Below are 17,949 nucleotides of genomic sequence, written 5' to 3'. Positions count from 1 at the left end.
TGAGCCACAGTTTCCACGTAAAAGCTGGGCACAGCAAAACATGTCGGCAACTCTAGCACTATGGTGTGAAGGAAGGCAGGTCCCTGGAGTTCGGTAACCAGCCAGTCTAGCCACTCAGTGAACTCCAGGGACAGGGAGAGACTGCAGAGATGAGCTGTAACCTCCACGTGAGTGCAGACATTCACTTACAGCCCGCCCACTTCATATAGATACACAAACAGTGAGGTTTGATGCTTTCGTGTGATCTCTAAATGTTAGAGCAAATGCAACTGAAACAGAATGGGGATTTTTTTTTTTTTCAAAACTCAAGACTTACACAGAGTTGGTAAAATGCCTATGTCCAGCCAAAGGCTAAATCTTTCAGGGAATTAGAAAAGCACGTTCAGGCTGCTTAGCTAGTAAAGTTAATTTTTCTTGATTTCAGCTTTATGTCTTGCTGCAGAACCCATTTTAAACTATGCGCACAGCATGGAAAAGGTTTGAATCTCGGGACTGTGATACTGACTCCTAAAACCAAGCCAGCGTAAACCACTCCCCAAGCCAGCCAGTGTCAATGCCAAAATAGCCCACAGCAAGATGGAAAAAGGCATCTGCCTCATCCAAGAATTATCAAATCTTTGGACTGGAAGATTTCATGGGCTGTGTGCACAAAAAAATAAATGGGTTTGAGCAGGGTCCATGTTATGAACTAGAGTTCTGCTGTCATTTAAGGAAGCCAACCCAGGAACATGGATAACACACTCTCGCTGAGATCTGTAAGCGCAACACTAGAACTATGCTTCCTTAGTACACGTTCCTGCTAGTTGGCATCTTCATTCTCAACGCAGTTTTTCTTACATTTATTTATTTATTTAATGGGAGTGGCGTAGGGTACATCCATGCCATAGCAGGCTTGTGGGAGTGTGAGGACATCTTGCAGAATCAGTTTTCTCCGCCCGCCATATGTGTGCTGCGGATCAAGCTCAAGTCATCAGGTTTGGTGGCAACACCTTTACTCTCTGAGCCATCTTGCCTTTGTTTACCTTTTTAAAGCATATAACACCAAATGGGACAAGCATTAAACATAAATTAGGACAGAACATAGTTCAAAGTTCCAGTAAGAAAGGAAAAACTGAGAACACTGCAGAAATGCATTTTCTTATATGCGTATTTGTTTCAGTCCTTCATTGTCAACCACAGAAACTGAAGGGAAAAAAAATCTCCAAAGCAAAACAACACAAGTATGTGAACCCAAATACCGCAAGAGCCAACAAATCCTAGCATTTTCTCTAGTTAGTACTGCCACACACACGTGCACCTGAAGTGTTCTTTTTACATTAAAACAGAGAGAGCCAGGCCGGCATGGGGGTCAACAAAGTGTCTATACTGATACGGCAGAGCCTAACCATACCGGTACACTATGAAAGTTCAAAAGGGGCACTCAGTATGGCAGGGAGAGAGCTGAGGAAGTCCTTAGGAGGATTCAAGCTCGCACAGAGACCTTCCAGGACGCAGCAAGCTTTGTCTCTTTCCAGAAGCAGTTCAGGCCCTTCGTGTGTTAAACAAGCTATGGGAGGTTGAGTGGGATTGGCCCTGCTTTTACATCTTAAAATCTTACCTTCATAAATTCTAAAAATGTCAGACTGAAAGCTGAATCTGTCTCATACATACTAACTTCATCCCCTTATTTAATCAGAGCATCTCAGACAAAGAAGTTCAAAGAAAGCCTGAATGAAAAGCAGGAGAGAGAAACAGCCCCCATAGGGGACCTGAGAGCTTCAGGAAGTAAGGACCTGTCTGTCCACTAACTGTGGTCACACTTTCTTTATCATCTTTCTCTATCTCTAAAATGCAGAATAAAAATCCAGATACATCTGAGTACTGTATCACTCAGCACTTTGGAATTCTGGAGGCTGAGGCAGGAGGATGGGAAGTATAGGGTCAGTCTGAGATATATGATAAGCCTGTCTCACAAAGCAAAGACAACTAACAAATTCACGGCTTGGGAGGTGGCTCAGTGGTAAAGAGCTTGCCTCATGAGCATTGAGGCTTAGATTTGATCCCTGGAACCCATGGAAAACTACCTACCAGGCATGGAGATGCATGCTTGCAATCCTAGCACTGGGAAGCAGAGACTGGAGGATCGCACTGACCAACAAGTTTAGCTGGATTGGTGAATGACTGATTAATGAGAGGCCTATGTCAAGGAGGCAGACAGTGTTCCTGATGATGATAACCAAAACCGTGGTTCCTTTCTGCTCCCACAACACTCATACCACATGAATGCACACCAACACACATAACAACACTTGTATGTATACAATAACACACACGTGCTCTCTCTCTCTCTTTCTCTCTCTCTCTCTCTCTCTCTCTCTCTCTCTCTCTCTCTCTCTCACACACACACACACACACACACATACATCCAGATCTAATTTCAGATATGGTCTGTTTTATTTGTTAAATTATTTTCCCTCCGTGATAGCCCAAGAAAGACATAACACTTCTACCAAGTTATACAATCATACAGTGAGGTTCTAAGAATAAGTCCTTGGGGACAAAATACCCAATCTTAGATTTAGATTGTCTCTAGCTCTTGAATGCAAATAAAGAGATCTGCAAAAGAGGGAGAAAGTTAGCTCAAAATGAAGTTCAATTGTCACAGACCACAAGATGGTACCCTGGGGGTGTGTGCAGAGAAAGGACTTATGCTTTAAAAACAAAACAAAACAAAAACGAGAGAGGAAAGCAAAGAAAGCCACTGTTTTTGCATGAGTGCAAACTAAAAGGGCCATTCGGAATCTCCAAAGTAAACTTCAGATTGAAAATACTTTTGTAAACTATGATCACGTTATTGTGCAGGCCAGTGATAAATCTGTAATAAGAAAGAGAATGCGGCTTTCTGAGAGAGTATATGTTTACATTTTGCACAAACAGTTAGCATAGTCCACCCCTGAAGTAAAGAATAAACATCTACCTTGTTTGAGATTTTACTGAACCCCAGGCATTATTTCATTTATTGATACTACTTCCCCACCCTGTCCCCTGTCCCCTGTCCCCCACCCCCTGTGTGAGACTTCAACTCACATCTCTCTTCCCATACAGCATCTCCATGATGTCCCACTAATATTCTTTCCCCACAGAATATCATTAACGATGGGGGTTTATGTTCTTAATTTCAAAGAGACCAAAAAAGGAAGGACAGGCGTAAGAAGCAGAAATTCCAGAAAAGGAGGAAGATATTCAAGGTCTTGCAACCTGGTAGCTAGTGAGCAGCCCCCAGAGTTCAAAGAGACCTAGCTTCCTGAAGATTGCAGAGCTAATTCGTGACCCCAACAGGACCAGAACTCAAGTCCCCTGAAACACTTCCTGTGTGCATGCCAACAAGCTGTTGAGACCACACTCACTGCTGCCTTCTCAAAATGGGCTTAAGACACTGCTTAAAATGTTTTCCTCACTGGAAGAGTGAGACAGCTCACCTTGGGAAACGTCCACCTTGGCACACAAGCCCAACAACAGAGCAACACCAGCAGCTCAATCTCTGGAACCCACAATAAGGGAGATACAGAAGCTCAGCAGAAAGGAGAATTCCCTGGAAGCTCACGGGAAACAGTAGCGACCTCCTCCCAACAAGGTGGAAAGGGAACACCAGGTCCTGAAGGTTGTCCTCTGATGTCACACTCACATATACCTTGATCACACACACACACAGACACATACACACAAACACACACATACACACATATACACATACAACACACACATATAATGCACACACACACGCACAGACACACATATACATACAGACACACACACATACACAAACATACTGCAAATAGCCAAAACACTTTTAAAGTCCTTTGTTGCTAGGTATAGGAAGAAGACTGTATGACTGATGTCCTCCAACACAGGAACAAGTTGAATACCCTTTGGCTTACTCCTAGACTGTATCATTAACTAGAAGATAGTGTCGCCCAGGAACCTAAGTGAGACCCAACAAAAGTAGAAGATGTACATTGAAGTAAGCCTTTGACATAATATATAGAGACAAATTACCATTCTTTTGGAAAAATTAGCATAAAGATACCACAGTTTTATAAAGTTAATTCCAGTGGAATAGAAGTATATAAAACACAAAGATATTAAATGGCATGAAGTAGTTAACTAAGTGATCATCAATAAATCTAGTGTTTGTCCTTCCCACCCTTTTATATACACATATATAAGCAAACATCATTTTGATGTAATAATTGTATTAGTTACTTTTATTGTTCTCACAACCAAAGACTCAACAAGAAGCCACTTGGAAGAGGGAGGACTGGTTCTGACTGATGGTTTGGTGAGACTCAGTCATTTGTGATGGGGAGGGCGTGTCAGTGGGAGCAGTACACGCTGGGCCGAGCTACGAATCTCAAGGACCATCTTCCAGTGATGGACTTGCTTCAGCTAGGTACCACATCCCACAGGGCCCACACCCCCCAAAAGGGTGCCACAAGTTACATGCAGCTAAGTGTTCAGACAGGTGCATGCGAGGGGCCTTTCACACCCACACCTCATTCTCCTCTTTTCTGAACTATGGACACCTAATATAACCCTGAAATTTATATGCTTCCGACCTCATTCTCTAAAAGGAAAGGAATATAACTTTAGATCAAGTGAAATATCTACCAAAACTGTATGAATCTGTCATGAAATGATTATCAAACACCTCAAGAGATCACTTTTTGATTACCAATGGCCAGGCAACATGAATGAATGCTACCCAAGGCAACAGTGCAGCAAGAACAAGCTGCCTTGTTTGATATGGCCAAGCAGTTTAGAGACGTGCCAACCCTGTAGCTATGACTAGCACAAAGTCACAGCTGCTACCGCATCCGTGTACCAAGCACTGCCTTCTGGTCCTGTCTGATCCCAAGGGTGCTGGGAGCCACAGACACGGGCAATGAAAAGGTTTCATTTGGGTTGAACAAGCATTAGGACATTAAGCCTACTTCATAGATGACAATACCGAGACCCTAAATTCTTCCAGCTAACCAGTAACAAGCACAACCACTCAGTCTTAGCTGTCACATTTTCCCACACCTGCTGAAGTAGCCTGTGACAATCCTAGTTAGCACATGTCTGTTTTAACCATGATACCAGTAGGAGAACTTGAGACATTGACAGGGGCACAGAAGTCAGGTCCAGCCCAAGAGAAGAAAAGCCTTGGGGGTCTTCACCGAACAGCTACCTGACACAGGATTTCTACTCATTGGAACTGCTACTCCCTTGGTGTAACTGGAGGTGAAGAGACCTTCCTGCCGGTCTACAACCCTGACAGGCACAAAATCTCCTGCTGCCGCTGACAATGCAGGAAATTCAACCCCAAACCCCACCAGGAAAAGCCTCCCTGGTGTCCTCCAGTGATTCCTTGAAGAAGACCAGACAAAACTTATCAGTGACTGGATGAAGGCGGTTTAGAATCAGGAATTTGGAATCAATGAAACAAGCATCCCTGATAACAGCTGGCACTGAGCATACCGCGGGGAGGCGGGGGGCACTCAGAATTCTTCTGTGCTCCTTTACTTGAAGAGCCTTTTACAGATGATAAAGGAAAATAGGGTTCCACTGGTGGTGACCGCCTCTACTTGATACCACTTTCTGATAAAGAGCAAGGAAGAAAGAAAATGCTGGGGCCTTCGTACCTGAGGTGTGGTCAAGGACAAGTGCCCGAACAGGAGACAGAATTGAGTTCACATTCCCATTGCCAACCCTTAAAAGAAAAATTAACCTCGGTAGTATGACGAACCATCCTATTTTGCAAGGAACACGAAGCCCCTCCTAAAGTAGGATTTCCAGTGCTAACCCTGACGGAGCTGGATGCCTTACCAACTTATTTGATTAGGCCTCCCATCATTAAAAAAAAGTCTTTATGACATTTCCAGACCTAAAATGGTTCTTTTAATGCCTTCTCTAATCATCATTAAAGACACTAAATAACTTTTTCAACATTCTATTCAAGAAAGATGAAGGGCTGTGGACAGATGAAGACCTGCCAATTGTTGGTTTTCAATCATCTCATCCGTCAGGATAATCAAGAGTCTGAGCAAGAAAGGCCTCCTATTCTACGCTAAATGTTGGTCTACTAACTCCAGCTGTGCTTTGATTTTCTTTTCTAAAGTCAGATAGGATATCCTACGTCAGAAGCAAATTCAAAGAGATGCTTCTTAGAAAGTCTGGGAGCAATCTTGGAGTTTATAGATAAGGACTAAATCTAAACCTCGCCAGCTCTAGGGTAGATGGGCTTCAAATGATGACAACTGACTCTCGCTTATTTTTGTCCCTCAGAGTGGCACCTTGCAAACAAAGCTTTGCTTTAATTAGTCACAGTTAAAGACAATACCGGTCATTCGGTGTAATTATTTACCTATGAATAAACTGATGTCCGAGGAAGGGAAGTTGATCAGGAGGGGTAACTGGAAACGAGCTGGTCACAAAGCTAAGCTGAGACTAACCACATTAAGTGGGAAAGGAAGAATTCCTAAATTAAGGTGAGACAATCCCCACGGCTACCACTAGGTCATGCGAAAGGAGACAAAGAGCCCCAGTATTTATCGCAGGTCTTCACAGATTTATAGGGTAGTGAGAAGAGAAAGTGAACGCTTCAGGAATCCAGAGCAAAGTTAATGTGTAATGCTCCAAGTAGGAAATACAAACCAGCTAGAGGAAAGCAGCAAAACTCTGCCATGACATGTTGTAATCTTTCAAATCAAGGGAAATTTTAGGCTCAATAGCTCCAAATACTTTAGGGTCACTTTAAATTTCTATTTAGACAAAGGGTAATGTTTTGAATGCAATCAAAATAGAGTATATGGCAGTCAAGGAAGACACCCAAGCTCCTACAACCTACCAGGGGCTGTCATAACGCTAGGCCATCAACCTGCAGAGCAGCAGCAACCCCATAGATGACTAGGTAAGGCTGAGGCCATGGTGAGTCACACTCCTGACAAAGCACACCTTCACGCTTCCAGAGTGATCCCGGTTTCTCCTAACAACACATAATCAAATGTATTGAACCAATCAATAGATCAGAAGAGAGACAGGCAGGTAGACAGACAGAAGACAGATGGTGATAGATGATTGATAGAAAAATAGTAAGAGTTAATATAGACAAAAAATAATATAGATAGAAAATATTATTAACAGATAATAAATAGATAAAATAAGTGATATATATTGATCAGAGTAATAAAATAATAAATTGATATAAATATATACATCTATGAATAAATATTGATTATAAATAAAATAATTTCATAATCGAAATAAGTAGATAAAATATAATAAATGATAGGTGGATAGGAAGATGGTAGGAAAATAATAATGGATAATAGATGTTACACACAGATAGCAAAAGTTAGTAATAGATGACAGATAGATAGATAGATAGATAGATAGATAGGCAGACAGATTAGATAGAGATAGATAAGATAGGTATATTGGATAGGTAGATTAGATAGATAGATAGATAGATAGATAGATAGATAGGCAGGCAGATAGATAGAGATAGATAAGATAGGTAGATTGGATAGGTAGATTAGATAGATAGATAGATAGATAGATAGATAGATAGATAGATAGATAAGATTAAGATTAAGATAGGAAAATAATAGAGATCCTATGAAATGGAAGAAATGAAAAACCTAGCGGTGACATGTGGAGCAGACAGAATCCATCTAGATTGGGAAAGCTGTAACAAGACAGAGGACAGGAGGCTTCCTGTGGGTGCAGGAAACTAAACCAGCTCAGAGCATATGATAAGCAGAGAAGAAAAATGTCACAGCTGTGAGAAATAGCTAACTCAAAGGCACTGAGACAGAAGGGCCCAAGGGCTCTCAGGTGAGAGGAAGCCAAGCTGAGTGGTAATGAAAGGGAAAACCCACAATGGAGCCACCTGGGAGGAGGCCTGCACTCCCAGGCTCGAGTCCAGTGACACGCTGCACAGCTGTTAGGTTGCCATTACAAACCTCTTTTTTTGTTGCCCTGGTTGGGAGTTTTTCTTTTCATTCTCCCCCCAAGAAAAAGACACACACACACACACACACACACACACACACAATTTGACCCTTCAAAGTTTTCACGGCTAGATCTAAAATCAGTTCTAAGCTTACGTGATTTAAAAACTACCTCAGCGTTCAGTTTACCAGAGGACTCCTGTGGGCAAGAGCAAATAAGAGGATATCTGCAGAGCCAAGCAATGGCTGAGCTTCGCAGTCATTTCCCACGGAATCTGGGCAGAGCAGTCTCACTGGAAACAGGATCCACAGCGTTCTCTGAGATCCCTTAATACAAAGACCAGTCTGCCAAAGCAAGCTAAAAAGACCCTAAACTATGGCACACACAAATCTCATGACATGTTTGAAGGAAAGGGAAGAAACAGAAACAATAAAAAGAGTATTTGAAACAAATGCACATGTATTGTTCAGAAAACCTATCATATTCACAAAGAGAAGACTTGTTCACCTACAAACCTCGGTCTTGTACTCTGTCAGCAGCCCCTCCTAATCACAAGCAGATCCTCACGGAAGGCCAGCGGGAAGCTCTTAGAAACAGCTTAGCACAACCATCTGCAAAGATGTTTATGTTCTTTCTTTTCTTTTTTGGATTGTTTGTTTCCTTTTGCTTTCCAAGCCTGTTGTTTTTGTTTTCCTACTATGCACAATCCTCACAGGTACTTTAAGCAGCTTTCTAGAACATACTTATAGAACATCATCCCACTATTTACACTATACTATCCAGGGAATCGAGAAAAAGACCTTTTTGTTCAGTTAATGCTTCTGAATTGGAGAAGCGCATGTGTGTGGATAGGACATAGGAGTTACTTTTATTACTTTTTTAAACATAAAACAGTCCCTGGAAGAAAGAGTCTGTGACTTGGGCATTCCCTGGGTTCAATTCTGCCAGAAGTAAAAACAGTCAACAAAATCCTAACCTCCTCTCCCTCCCAACTACACAATAGCGTTCAAAGAGATTCAGTCCCGCCATGAAGGGCCAGTGTTAGACATCGGAAGGGGTCTCATGAAGAATGGGCACCAGGCCTTGAATAAACAAGAGAGATGGTGACCTTCTGCCCTTCCACTGAAAACCTGGCACTTCTGCAGCGGAGGACCAGACAAAAGTTGGTGTGTGACCAGGGGCTGTGACGTCCTTGCCTCTCAGGGTTTCTCCTGTACTTCCTCCTTAAATAGCTTAAAGCTTCATGTGTATTCCATAGTATCAGGGAGTGAAAGAAAATACAATTCGTGAGACCAGCTGTTCCACTCTGCTTAAGCCTTTTCCCCCCATATTGTTCAAGTCTTATATAATGCAACCCATGATTCACTAGCAGCAGGAGAGACAATGGATTTAGCAGTAGCTGGACCATTAGCGCCAATTAGGCATATTTCCCCAGCTGAATGTGAAGGCTTAGTGGGGTGAAGTGCAAGAAAATATTGGAGAAAATGTCAAGAAATATTTCACGAAGGAAGTAAGGAACACACGGTAAAGCAAACCAAACTGAGGGTGAGAAGACACCTCCAAAATTCACCGTGTGGCATTAGGAAAATACTGTACCCTCTTAGTTCTTATCCATAACATGTGAACAAGTTATCTGAATCCTTCAGAAGTTCTGAAGACCTAAGGTGCTTTTGTGGCTCAACGTGCTGTAAAAATCTGAATAGTTACCCAGATGCAAAGGCCTTCTCCTGGGCTACACGGGAAACCACAGATACCCATCTGTTTCGGAAATCATTGACTTCCACTCTCCCTAGCAAAATGCTGAGAGAATAGTTTCCTTTCACTTCGCTTCTCCTTTCTTGGTTGTTACTATTTTTTCTTGTTAACATTCGTGAGAAATACTTACATATGCACATGTGGCGGCTGGAATCTGCTCTGGTTGATGTTGTAGTGTGTGAAGGCCTGGGTAGGATTGGAGCTATACTCATCCACCGCTATGGTAACTTTGCCTTGAGCAGGAATCCCATGTGCCATCCTTCCTCCCTATAGGCATGAGCAATTCACAATTCTCTGGAGCAGAAGCTGGAAGCAGGCATGGTGTGTTTCAGCCAATCTCTAAATCCAAGGATCTACTCATCAATACTGCTGTGAGTTCTAGAAGAAAAAAAAAACATTATATGCATGTATGTGTACATATATATTTAAAAAGAAGAACAAGGAGTAAGGCAGTTCTAAAATACATTAAGTTTGGAATCTAGATATCAAATGGCCTCAGGAACAAACTCTGAATCAGGACCGTTTCCTTGTGGGTGTAACTGTAGTCGACTGTTGGCTGTATGGCCCTTGAGTGGACTCTACACCCTTTCTGGCAGGATTAGATGCTAGCGGATTGTCTCAATGGAGTTCAAACCAAGAATTCCTCTCTAATTATAATTATGGCACTTAACGTGAATTGCAGAAGGGCCAAATCCACAGTTGCCATGGTGTCTAGCTATAAATGGTTTGTGCTGGAAGACGCCACCAAGTCTTCGCTGCTAATTGAAATATTTGGTTCTTACAAAATTGGTATCACGTTATACAATCAGTTGAAGTCTTAATGCTTTGATGATCCACAGGACACAATGACAAACACAAACTCAAGGTTCTGTGCTCATTTACAGACACCTGAGCTGTAGAATGCTCGTGAAGCACACATTACACGGAAGTTTGTCTTGAAGACACTTTCTTTAATACACCATGCCTGGTACACACACTACCTTCTCTCTGGCTAACCAAGGCACACTTTCTTTCAATTCTCAAGTTACTCAAGGGAACATCAGAGGCGCACAGAATTGGTCGGTCGGTCACTTTGTGACCCTGACCTTCCTCTTCTCTCCCTATAGGAGCCTTTAGGGAGGGCAGCCATGACATCTGTGGCCTCACTGGTGCAATGTCATTCTTAATAGCTGGTCTCATTTCCATAAGAAATTTTCAGCAGTTCTGATTCTTTTCATAAGTCAATGCATTAATTGCTGCATGGGGTACAGAAATGAAAATAATCTGCTTGAACGGCAGATGTTCCAAGATGGAGGGAAGCAAGGCCTTGCATGGAAGCTGTCTCCATCAATGATCAATTGGAGGAAGTAGGAGGCACCCCATACTCCTTGACTAACCCTTGGCTAACCTGCACTCTTTTCTAAACACTCCGGATCAGAATTCATTTGCCATGTGCACTATTAATCTCCAGAAATCATAGCTGCGATCTCAAATAAAAATATTTAGAATAATAAGATTAGATTGAAATTTGGCATGAAACACCTTAAAATATCGAACAAAAGGCAGATGGCCTGCCATAGGCCATTTATTTTATTATTTTGCAACCCGGGGCTCCTGTAGTCCTCCATATGCTAGCTGGGCTAAGAAATTCCACAGTGTTCTACTCAAATGATGGCTTTTTTTTTTCATATCAGTAAAGCAAGCGAGGTTACACCCACCTGGCCTACGTTCCCAGAACATTCCCACAGCCAAGAAAGGAGGCCTGGTGTTCTGGCCTTTTTAACAAAAGGTCGCCTTGGGTTATCTTCCTTCTTCCTGACTTTAGAGGTGGTATGGCTCCCACAAGCACCAGTTGACAGGCACTCTGGCGAGTAGGATTAGCTAAGTCAAGTCCCGCCCTGCGCCTCCGATGGAAGGTATCTATAAAGAACTGCTTACGAATCATAATGGAGCGGTTTTCCTACCAAGTTTGCAGCTGTTTCCTTAATTTCCTACACAATTATATTTTACTGTTATTTTGCATAACAGTAAAACACAACACCTGCTTCAAATTGCAGTCCTGTTCTAAGTGCTGTAATTCTCTTTTGAGACACAAAGTACTGAGACACCGCTGAAGCGCGCGGGGCTGCATAATTGCGTGGCGCTGAAAAGTAAATACAAACGGAAGCATCTTCCTGTTACAGAAATGACTGTCATTAAAGAGAATGTTAGCCATCAAAGCACAGAGGGGGAAAATACACATTTCCAGAATACAAGAACTCAGTGTTTGCATAAATTAGAGAGTGCTATAAAAATTACTTAGCAATTCTTATTTTCCTTCCATCAATGTCTATTGTGTGAGGTACAGAACGTTTCGGCAGCAAAGGAAACCAAATGCACGTCTAGACCACTGTGACCTCAGACTATCTGCGCCCCTTGCCAGAAAGAATCTAAATGGTTGGAGAGGAAACTTGCTAATTAAACTAAGAGAGCGTAGGCCGGAAATAAAGGACGTCCTGGATATTTACAGTGACTTGACAGTGGCTAGAATGGCAACCCTCTCGACTTGAAGCCAACAAGAGGCAGAACTTACAAATGACAGACCCCACTTCTAAACGGTCCACTCCGCCCTAAAGTCACCCTACAGATTTTCACTTTCTGTTGGGAAACACCTACGTCTCTTTGCACCCCTGCCTCCAGCAAGGCAAACAATATCTCTCCATCAGCAAGCTCAGACCTCAGCAATTCTAAAGGGCTAAATGGGTGGCTGGCGTCTCATTTGAATTCATCGTTGCCTTGTTCCCTTTCAAATGTTTTATCGAAACAGTGCACCTGCTGGCTCTATCTTCTTTCATCTGGAGTCCTTTGAAGGAAATGTCAGACTGAGGCAGAGAGCTTCAAAACTTACAGCACCTCTACAGACCAGTCAAGAAAAGGCTGCCTTTTTCTTTTTAGTGCTATGTTCAATTCCACACACACCTCGAAATGAACATATCCTAAGACTGATGTATGTGGGACTGGGGGCGGGGGGGGGGTGGCTCTTGGGGACAAAAACCACTTCACTCCACATGAGATTTTGGGAAAGTCTTAACAGTGCAAGGATCCCATCTTAGAACCTTCGAAGAAGCCCTATCGCCTTGCTTCACTTCAGGTTGTAAAACCCTCCCGACCACATCCTCCACTCCCAACAGTTAAAGGGAGCAGCTTTCTTCTGTTAATTTTATACTTCAGTGCATTTTATCCACAAACAAAGGCACCCAGCACAAGATGCCAAATGCCTAAAGAAAAACCTAAACAGGACCGTCACTGCCAAGCACTCACGATGCTCTTAGAGTTTCAGTTAAAAAAAAAAAAAAAAAAAAAGCCCACGTGAGCCATTGAGCATTTCCTAGACAGCAGTCACTTCTGTCCCTTAAGCTGAAAGACTGGAAATTTTCTTTTCCAGGAACCCACTTGGAAAACCTCTTAAAGTCTGCTGGCAAGGAAGGGATTAAAAACTGAAGGTTCAAATAACTGTCTCCACCTCCTAGGCAGCGGACGGCCGATTTACCTAAACTTTCAAAGCAACAATTTCTGACCTCTCTCCTCAAGCGCCGCCCAAGCCAAGCGGAGGAGAAATGAGCCCTGGATTTCTCTTTCCTTGTTTAAATAAGGATGCTCACTTTAATCAGAAAGACAGCCGCCCCACCAACCAGCTGGGTGGAGGGACTTTGGAGCTCGCCCCCGGTCCAACCCCCGCCAAATTTCATTCTCTCCTCCCTCTGCCTCAGAGATCCAGAACCTTCTTAACTCACGCCCCTACTCTTTTCTCCCCATTTCCAGTTACTCATTCCCACATGCGGGAGCGATGCCCACACGCCTTCCCCGCGGTGGCTCCACTAGTTTATTTTTCCGGAGATGCTGACAAGGTTCCACGTGCCTCTGTCCACTAGGCTCCCTCCCTTCCAATCACACTTACACCTGAACTTGTCTCCAGCACTGCTGCCACCCAGCTGGCACATTCTTTCGGAGAGGGAGGGCACGACTTTTCTCCTGAGCCTCTGACAAAGCGTGGAGTCTATATATGGTGGGGTGAGGGGGGGGCGCAGAATTCTCTACTTTGGATTGGTTTGTTTGTTTTAAATCTAGGGTGGGCAGATGGGGTGGGGGCTACAGCTACTGCACACACACACACACATGCACACACGCGCGCGCACACACACACACAGACCCACACACGCCCTACCCTGCCCTGTCAGCTCTCACTGCCTGGTCCTGACCATAACTCTCTCTTCATTCCTCAGGCGCTGAGTACCCGGCTGCCACGGTCACGGCTGCCGCAGGCGGCACTACGGACCTAAACTCACTGCCCCAGGGTCAGCTAAGCATCTGCCCCCATCTTCCTCTCCCTCCGCCAGGAACCGACTGAGGACGCCGCACCATCCTTGGTGGGGCAACGTGGTCCCTGGTCTGGGAAGTAAGCCTCCGGAACGCGCTGGCATCTCCGAGCATACAGACAGGGGCAGGAGCCCGGGTCCGCACCGTCAACAGCCGCCTCCTCGCTCTGTGTCCCGGAGCTGCCAGGCACCTTCTCCAGAATGGCTGGAAAGGGAAGGGACCCGGCCATCAGGCTGGAAGGGGTGTGGAAGCCTCTGCCTTGCCCTCTCTTTGGAAGTCTTTCCCTTCCAGTTAAACTTATGTTTGTTTTCCCCACCCTGACCTGTTAGTGTCTGTACCATCACAAATCAATTACACATTTTACATGACCCGCATTCGCTCTTAATTCCGGGTATGTGTGTGTGGGGGGGTGCGCTATAAATCAACTCCACTGATTATCTTTCCATGCTATTTTCTTGATGGGGGATTTCAACGCCCTCTAGAACCTCTAGGTTAAAAAAAAAAAAATGCTCTCTTCACCTCCTAGGCCGCAAAAGCCCAGAATGCTAAAGATTTTTTAAAAGACAACCTTACCACATGTAAATGTAAATAAAAAAAATTTAAAAAGAAAGAAAAACCCAACTCCTGTTTAGATAGAAAAAAAATTGGGCGGCCACGGTTACTTTTCCACGCTACCGTACCCCGCCTCCCAGCCCCCTCGCTCTGCAGGCTGCGGTCGCCGACACCGGAGAGTGAGGTCGGGGCGCGGGGGCCGGCTGAGAGCTCCGCGCGGGAGCGCTGCGCGCGCGGGCGCCCCGAGCACAAAGCTGCGCCGAGCCGTCCGGCCACTGCACCTGGCCCGGGGCCGGCGCGGGCGCACGGGGCTCGGGCCGACACAATGCACGCGGGCCTAGGCCGGGGCAGCGGCAGTGCACGACCCCGGGGACTTTCTAGTAAACAGATCTCGGACTCCCGGGCCCCACCCCCATCCTCGCCGCGGGGCTTCGGCCGCGGGCTTTCGCGGACACCACCCCCGCCCCGACCGGAGAAACCCGGGCGGAGGAGGGGGCAGGGAGGTGGGGACCCCGAGAGGTCGGTGGCCGAGGGCTAGGGGAAAGGGAAAACAGGGAGCGAGATGGGGAGTAGGAGGGAGGAAAGCTACGGAAAGAAATTCGTTCTCCGCTTGGGGGGTTGCAAATCTGCTCTCCCCGGGTCATCGAGTGCTCACTCGGCCAACCTCAGGGTCGGCGGAGCCGCCGCGCTCCGCAGCCCCCGCGCCCTCGCACGCGCCTCTGACAAGGCACCTCTCACCCGGGCTCCGCTTTGTGTGTGCATTTTTTTTCCCTTCCTCTCGCGCCGGGCACCGGCCGCCGGCCGCCTCCTCCCCCCCTCCCCCGCCCTCCGCCTCCCTTCCCCGGGCGGATTACCTTTCCCGGGCTGTGCTCCGGGTCCCCGGGATGCCTTCAGCGCCCCGTGTGCGGGCGAGCCATCGCCGAGCCACCCAAACCGGCTGGGAGCAGCGCTGGGGGCGGCAGGGGCGAGGGGCGCGGGCGGGCCAGAACCTTCGACCCCGGAGGTCCCCGGCGCCGATCCAGAGCCTGGAGGGTGGCGCGGGGGCGCGGTGCGAGCGGGGCGCGGGGTCGCTGCGGGGGGAGATGGAGAGGACGGGAGCAGCCTCGATCTGGGGAGAGAGCGAGCGAGGGGGCGAGGAGAGGCAGCGAGGGCGCGGCGAGCGAAGGGAGCGCGAGCGGTGCAGTGACAGGGACTGCCACTGGGGTCAAAGGAGCACAGCTCCAGGAAGCTGGGCCGCCCCAGCGCAGCTCTCTGTGAGCTCCCCGCCCCGGGACCCCGCGCCCTGCACGCCCCTGCGGTAGTTCCGGCCCACTCGAACCCCCCACCCGCGCCCTGAGGCCGCGGGGTTTCCAGGAGAGGAGGGAGAGCGGAGGGCGAGGCCCGCAGGCTGCTGGTGCTCCTGGGTCAAGCAGGCTGCAGGAAGCTGAGCTGCAAGTTCATCACCCTGTGTGATCAGCGTTAAAATGATAGGGGTCGGGGAAATGGGGGCGGGCCATGGAGCGCCAGGAACATAGGGGAGCCCCCTCAGATGGGCGTCTTCTGCTAAGAGAACACCAAGCCCCCGCCCCCCACTCGTGAACCTGCCAGGCTCTGTCAGAGGTCCTGGCACAGCTCCAAGGCGCAGAACTCGCTGCAGGGGCAGGAGGAGCGTCTGGGGCACAGGGATCACACCGAGGGGGACGACCTCAGGGTCCCTCCCCTCCGCTGATCTGAGGCTTTCTCTCTCTCTCTCTCTCTCTCTCTCTCTCTCTCTCTCTCTCTCTCTCTCTCTCACACACACACACACACACACACACACACACACAGCCCTCTCTTGGCTCTGCAATGTTGTTCCTGAGAAAGAAAGGCCAATCCAAAGACAAGGTTTTTTGACCTTCAAGAATTAAGACAGGTTCTGAATAAGAAGGTGAAATGAGGCAAAGGCTTTAATTGGTTCCATTTTTGCCCCCCCCCCAACCATTTGAATCACATTTTCCCTCTCCCAAAGACCTGCACTTCAAAAACCAGTCTAAAATCAAAGTTACTCCAATTTTTCTCTACTACTTTGGAAACCGGGGGATGGGGATGGAGATGGAACACTAGGAATATGCAAAAAGGGGGTCGGGGTAAGGATGGGAAAAGCCTCTGAAATGCTGGGACAGACGGCTTTTTAGTAAACTTGGTTGGCGCGGTTGTCTGAAAGATGAGGTGGCCGTGTGATGTTATGCCACTGTCAGAGCTGAAGGATTTGGAAAGCGACCAGATCTAATTCCTTTCTAGGAGTCAGACTCAAAAAAAAAAAAAAAATCTGCATTCTCCGAAGGCAGCTCCGGTGTCTGTGCACGAGAGAGAAACGTGTGTGCTTAGTACACTCGGTGGCAACTGGCTAGACGTCCTGGCTGAAATCATATCCCCTAAAATTAAAAAGGAGCCGTTTCAGCCTGGTCTGTGGCCTCTGCGCTGAGACTAATTGGTTTCCAGGATCTGGAGAGGAAGGGAGAGAGGCTGGAAACACCACCACCACCACCCCACCACCCCTTTAAAAAAAAAAAAAAAAAAGATCAAACGGAATTCACTTGAAAATATTTCCCTTTTACAATGGACTTTCCTGACACTTGAATTTTAAGTAACACATCTCTTCTGCTCGGCCAGAAATGAAGGGGAAATGGGCTTACTGATGTCCTTTTATTGTAAGGCATGCCCAGAGTGTCCCTGGGCGTCTGATGTGCTGAGAGTCAAGGACAGTGTCCTCCCTTGCCCAGCACAGATCACACCAAGTGACACTGACATTAAAAGGTGACAAAGACGAGGTGAAGGGCCACTTTTATATTTTGTTTTGTTTTGTTTTGTTTTTCTGCCCAACCATGACATGGACTAGAACCGTGTTTGTTTTTTTTTTTTTGAAGCTATTGGTTTTTGTTTCCAGCAATACACTCCTCTCATGTAAATAATTTGAATTTTAAGACTATTTCGACCAACATCACTGTGCACTCACCCCCAACCCTTACACTGTAGTCAGTTGAAACCGTTGAACTAGTTTGAACACGGGTTGGAATCTAAATATGGGCACACAGGCTGCAGATAGCAGTGTGTTTGCTTTACTTGTACATTTTACAGGATATTTAATGTGATTAAAAGTCAAGTGTGTGGTTCTTTACAAAGTTGGTGGGAGTTTGTAACATGTTATTGCGTAAGGGAAACTGAGGGAAATAATATTTAAAACTGAAATCTTCCATGTAAGAAGAAATCAACCTACTGGGTCCCTGTTTATGCAACAATTATCCAGCAATGACCAGCTTGTATGTGGGCTGCAAATTTATATTTCCTTTGAACCGCTAAAACAAAAAAAGCTAG

General features: G+C 46.0%; 1 protein-coding gene across 3 annotated transcripts in view; it reads right to left on the bottom strand.

Moving 5' to 3' along the window:
• The window catches only part of Mpped2 (metallophosphoesterase domain containing 2), a 182,803-nt gene extending 166,632 nt beyond the window's left edge, over positions 1-16,171 (bottom strand). The window contains exons 1-2 of one of the 3 annotated variants that reach the window (XM_041679297.1): positions 15,471-16,171; positions 9,860-10,107 (exon numbers count right to left, since the gene is read on the bottom strand). In XM_041679297.1, coding sequence (XP_041535231.1) covers positions 9,860-9,987 — 128 coding nt within the window. In that variant the 5' untranslated portion in view covers positions 9,988-10,107; positions 15,471-16,171. Of the gene's footprint in view, positions 1-9,859; positions 10,108-13,645; positions 13,708-15,470 lie in introns of those variants that run through there. The other 2 variants (XM_041679298.1, XM_041679301.1) reach the window with 2 other exon arrangements.
• Between the last annotated feature and the right edge of the window lie 1,778 nt (positions 16,172-17,949).

The sequence above is a fragment of the Microtus oregoni genome, unplaced genomic scaffold, assembly GCF_018167655.1.
Source record: "Microtus oregoni isolate MIOR12 unplaced genomic scaffold, Mior012 000031F_ref0000149, whole genome shotgun sequence".
NCBI lineage: Eukaryota > Metazoa > Chordata > Mammalia > Rodentia > Cricetidae > Microtus > Microtus oregoni.
The sequence above is the reverse complement of the archived record's forward strand: the minus strand, read 5'-3'. Positions and strand labels throughout refer to the sequence as shown.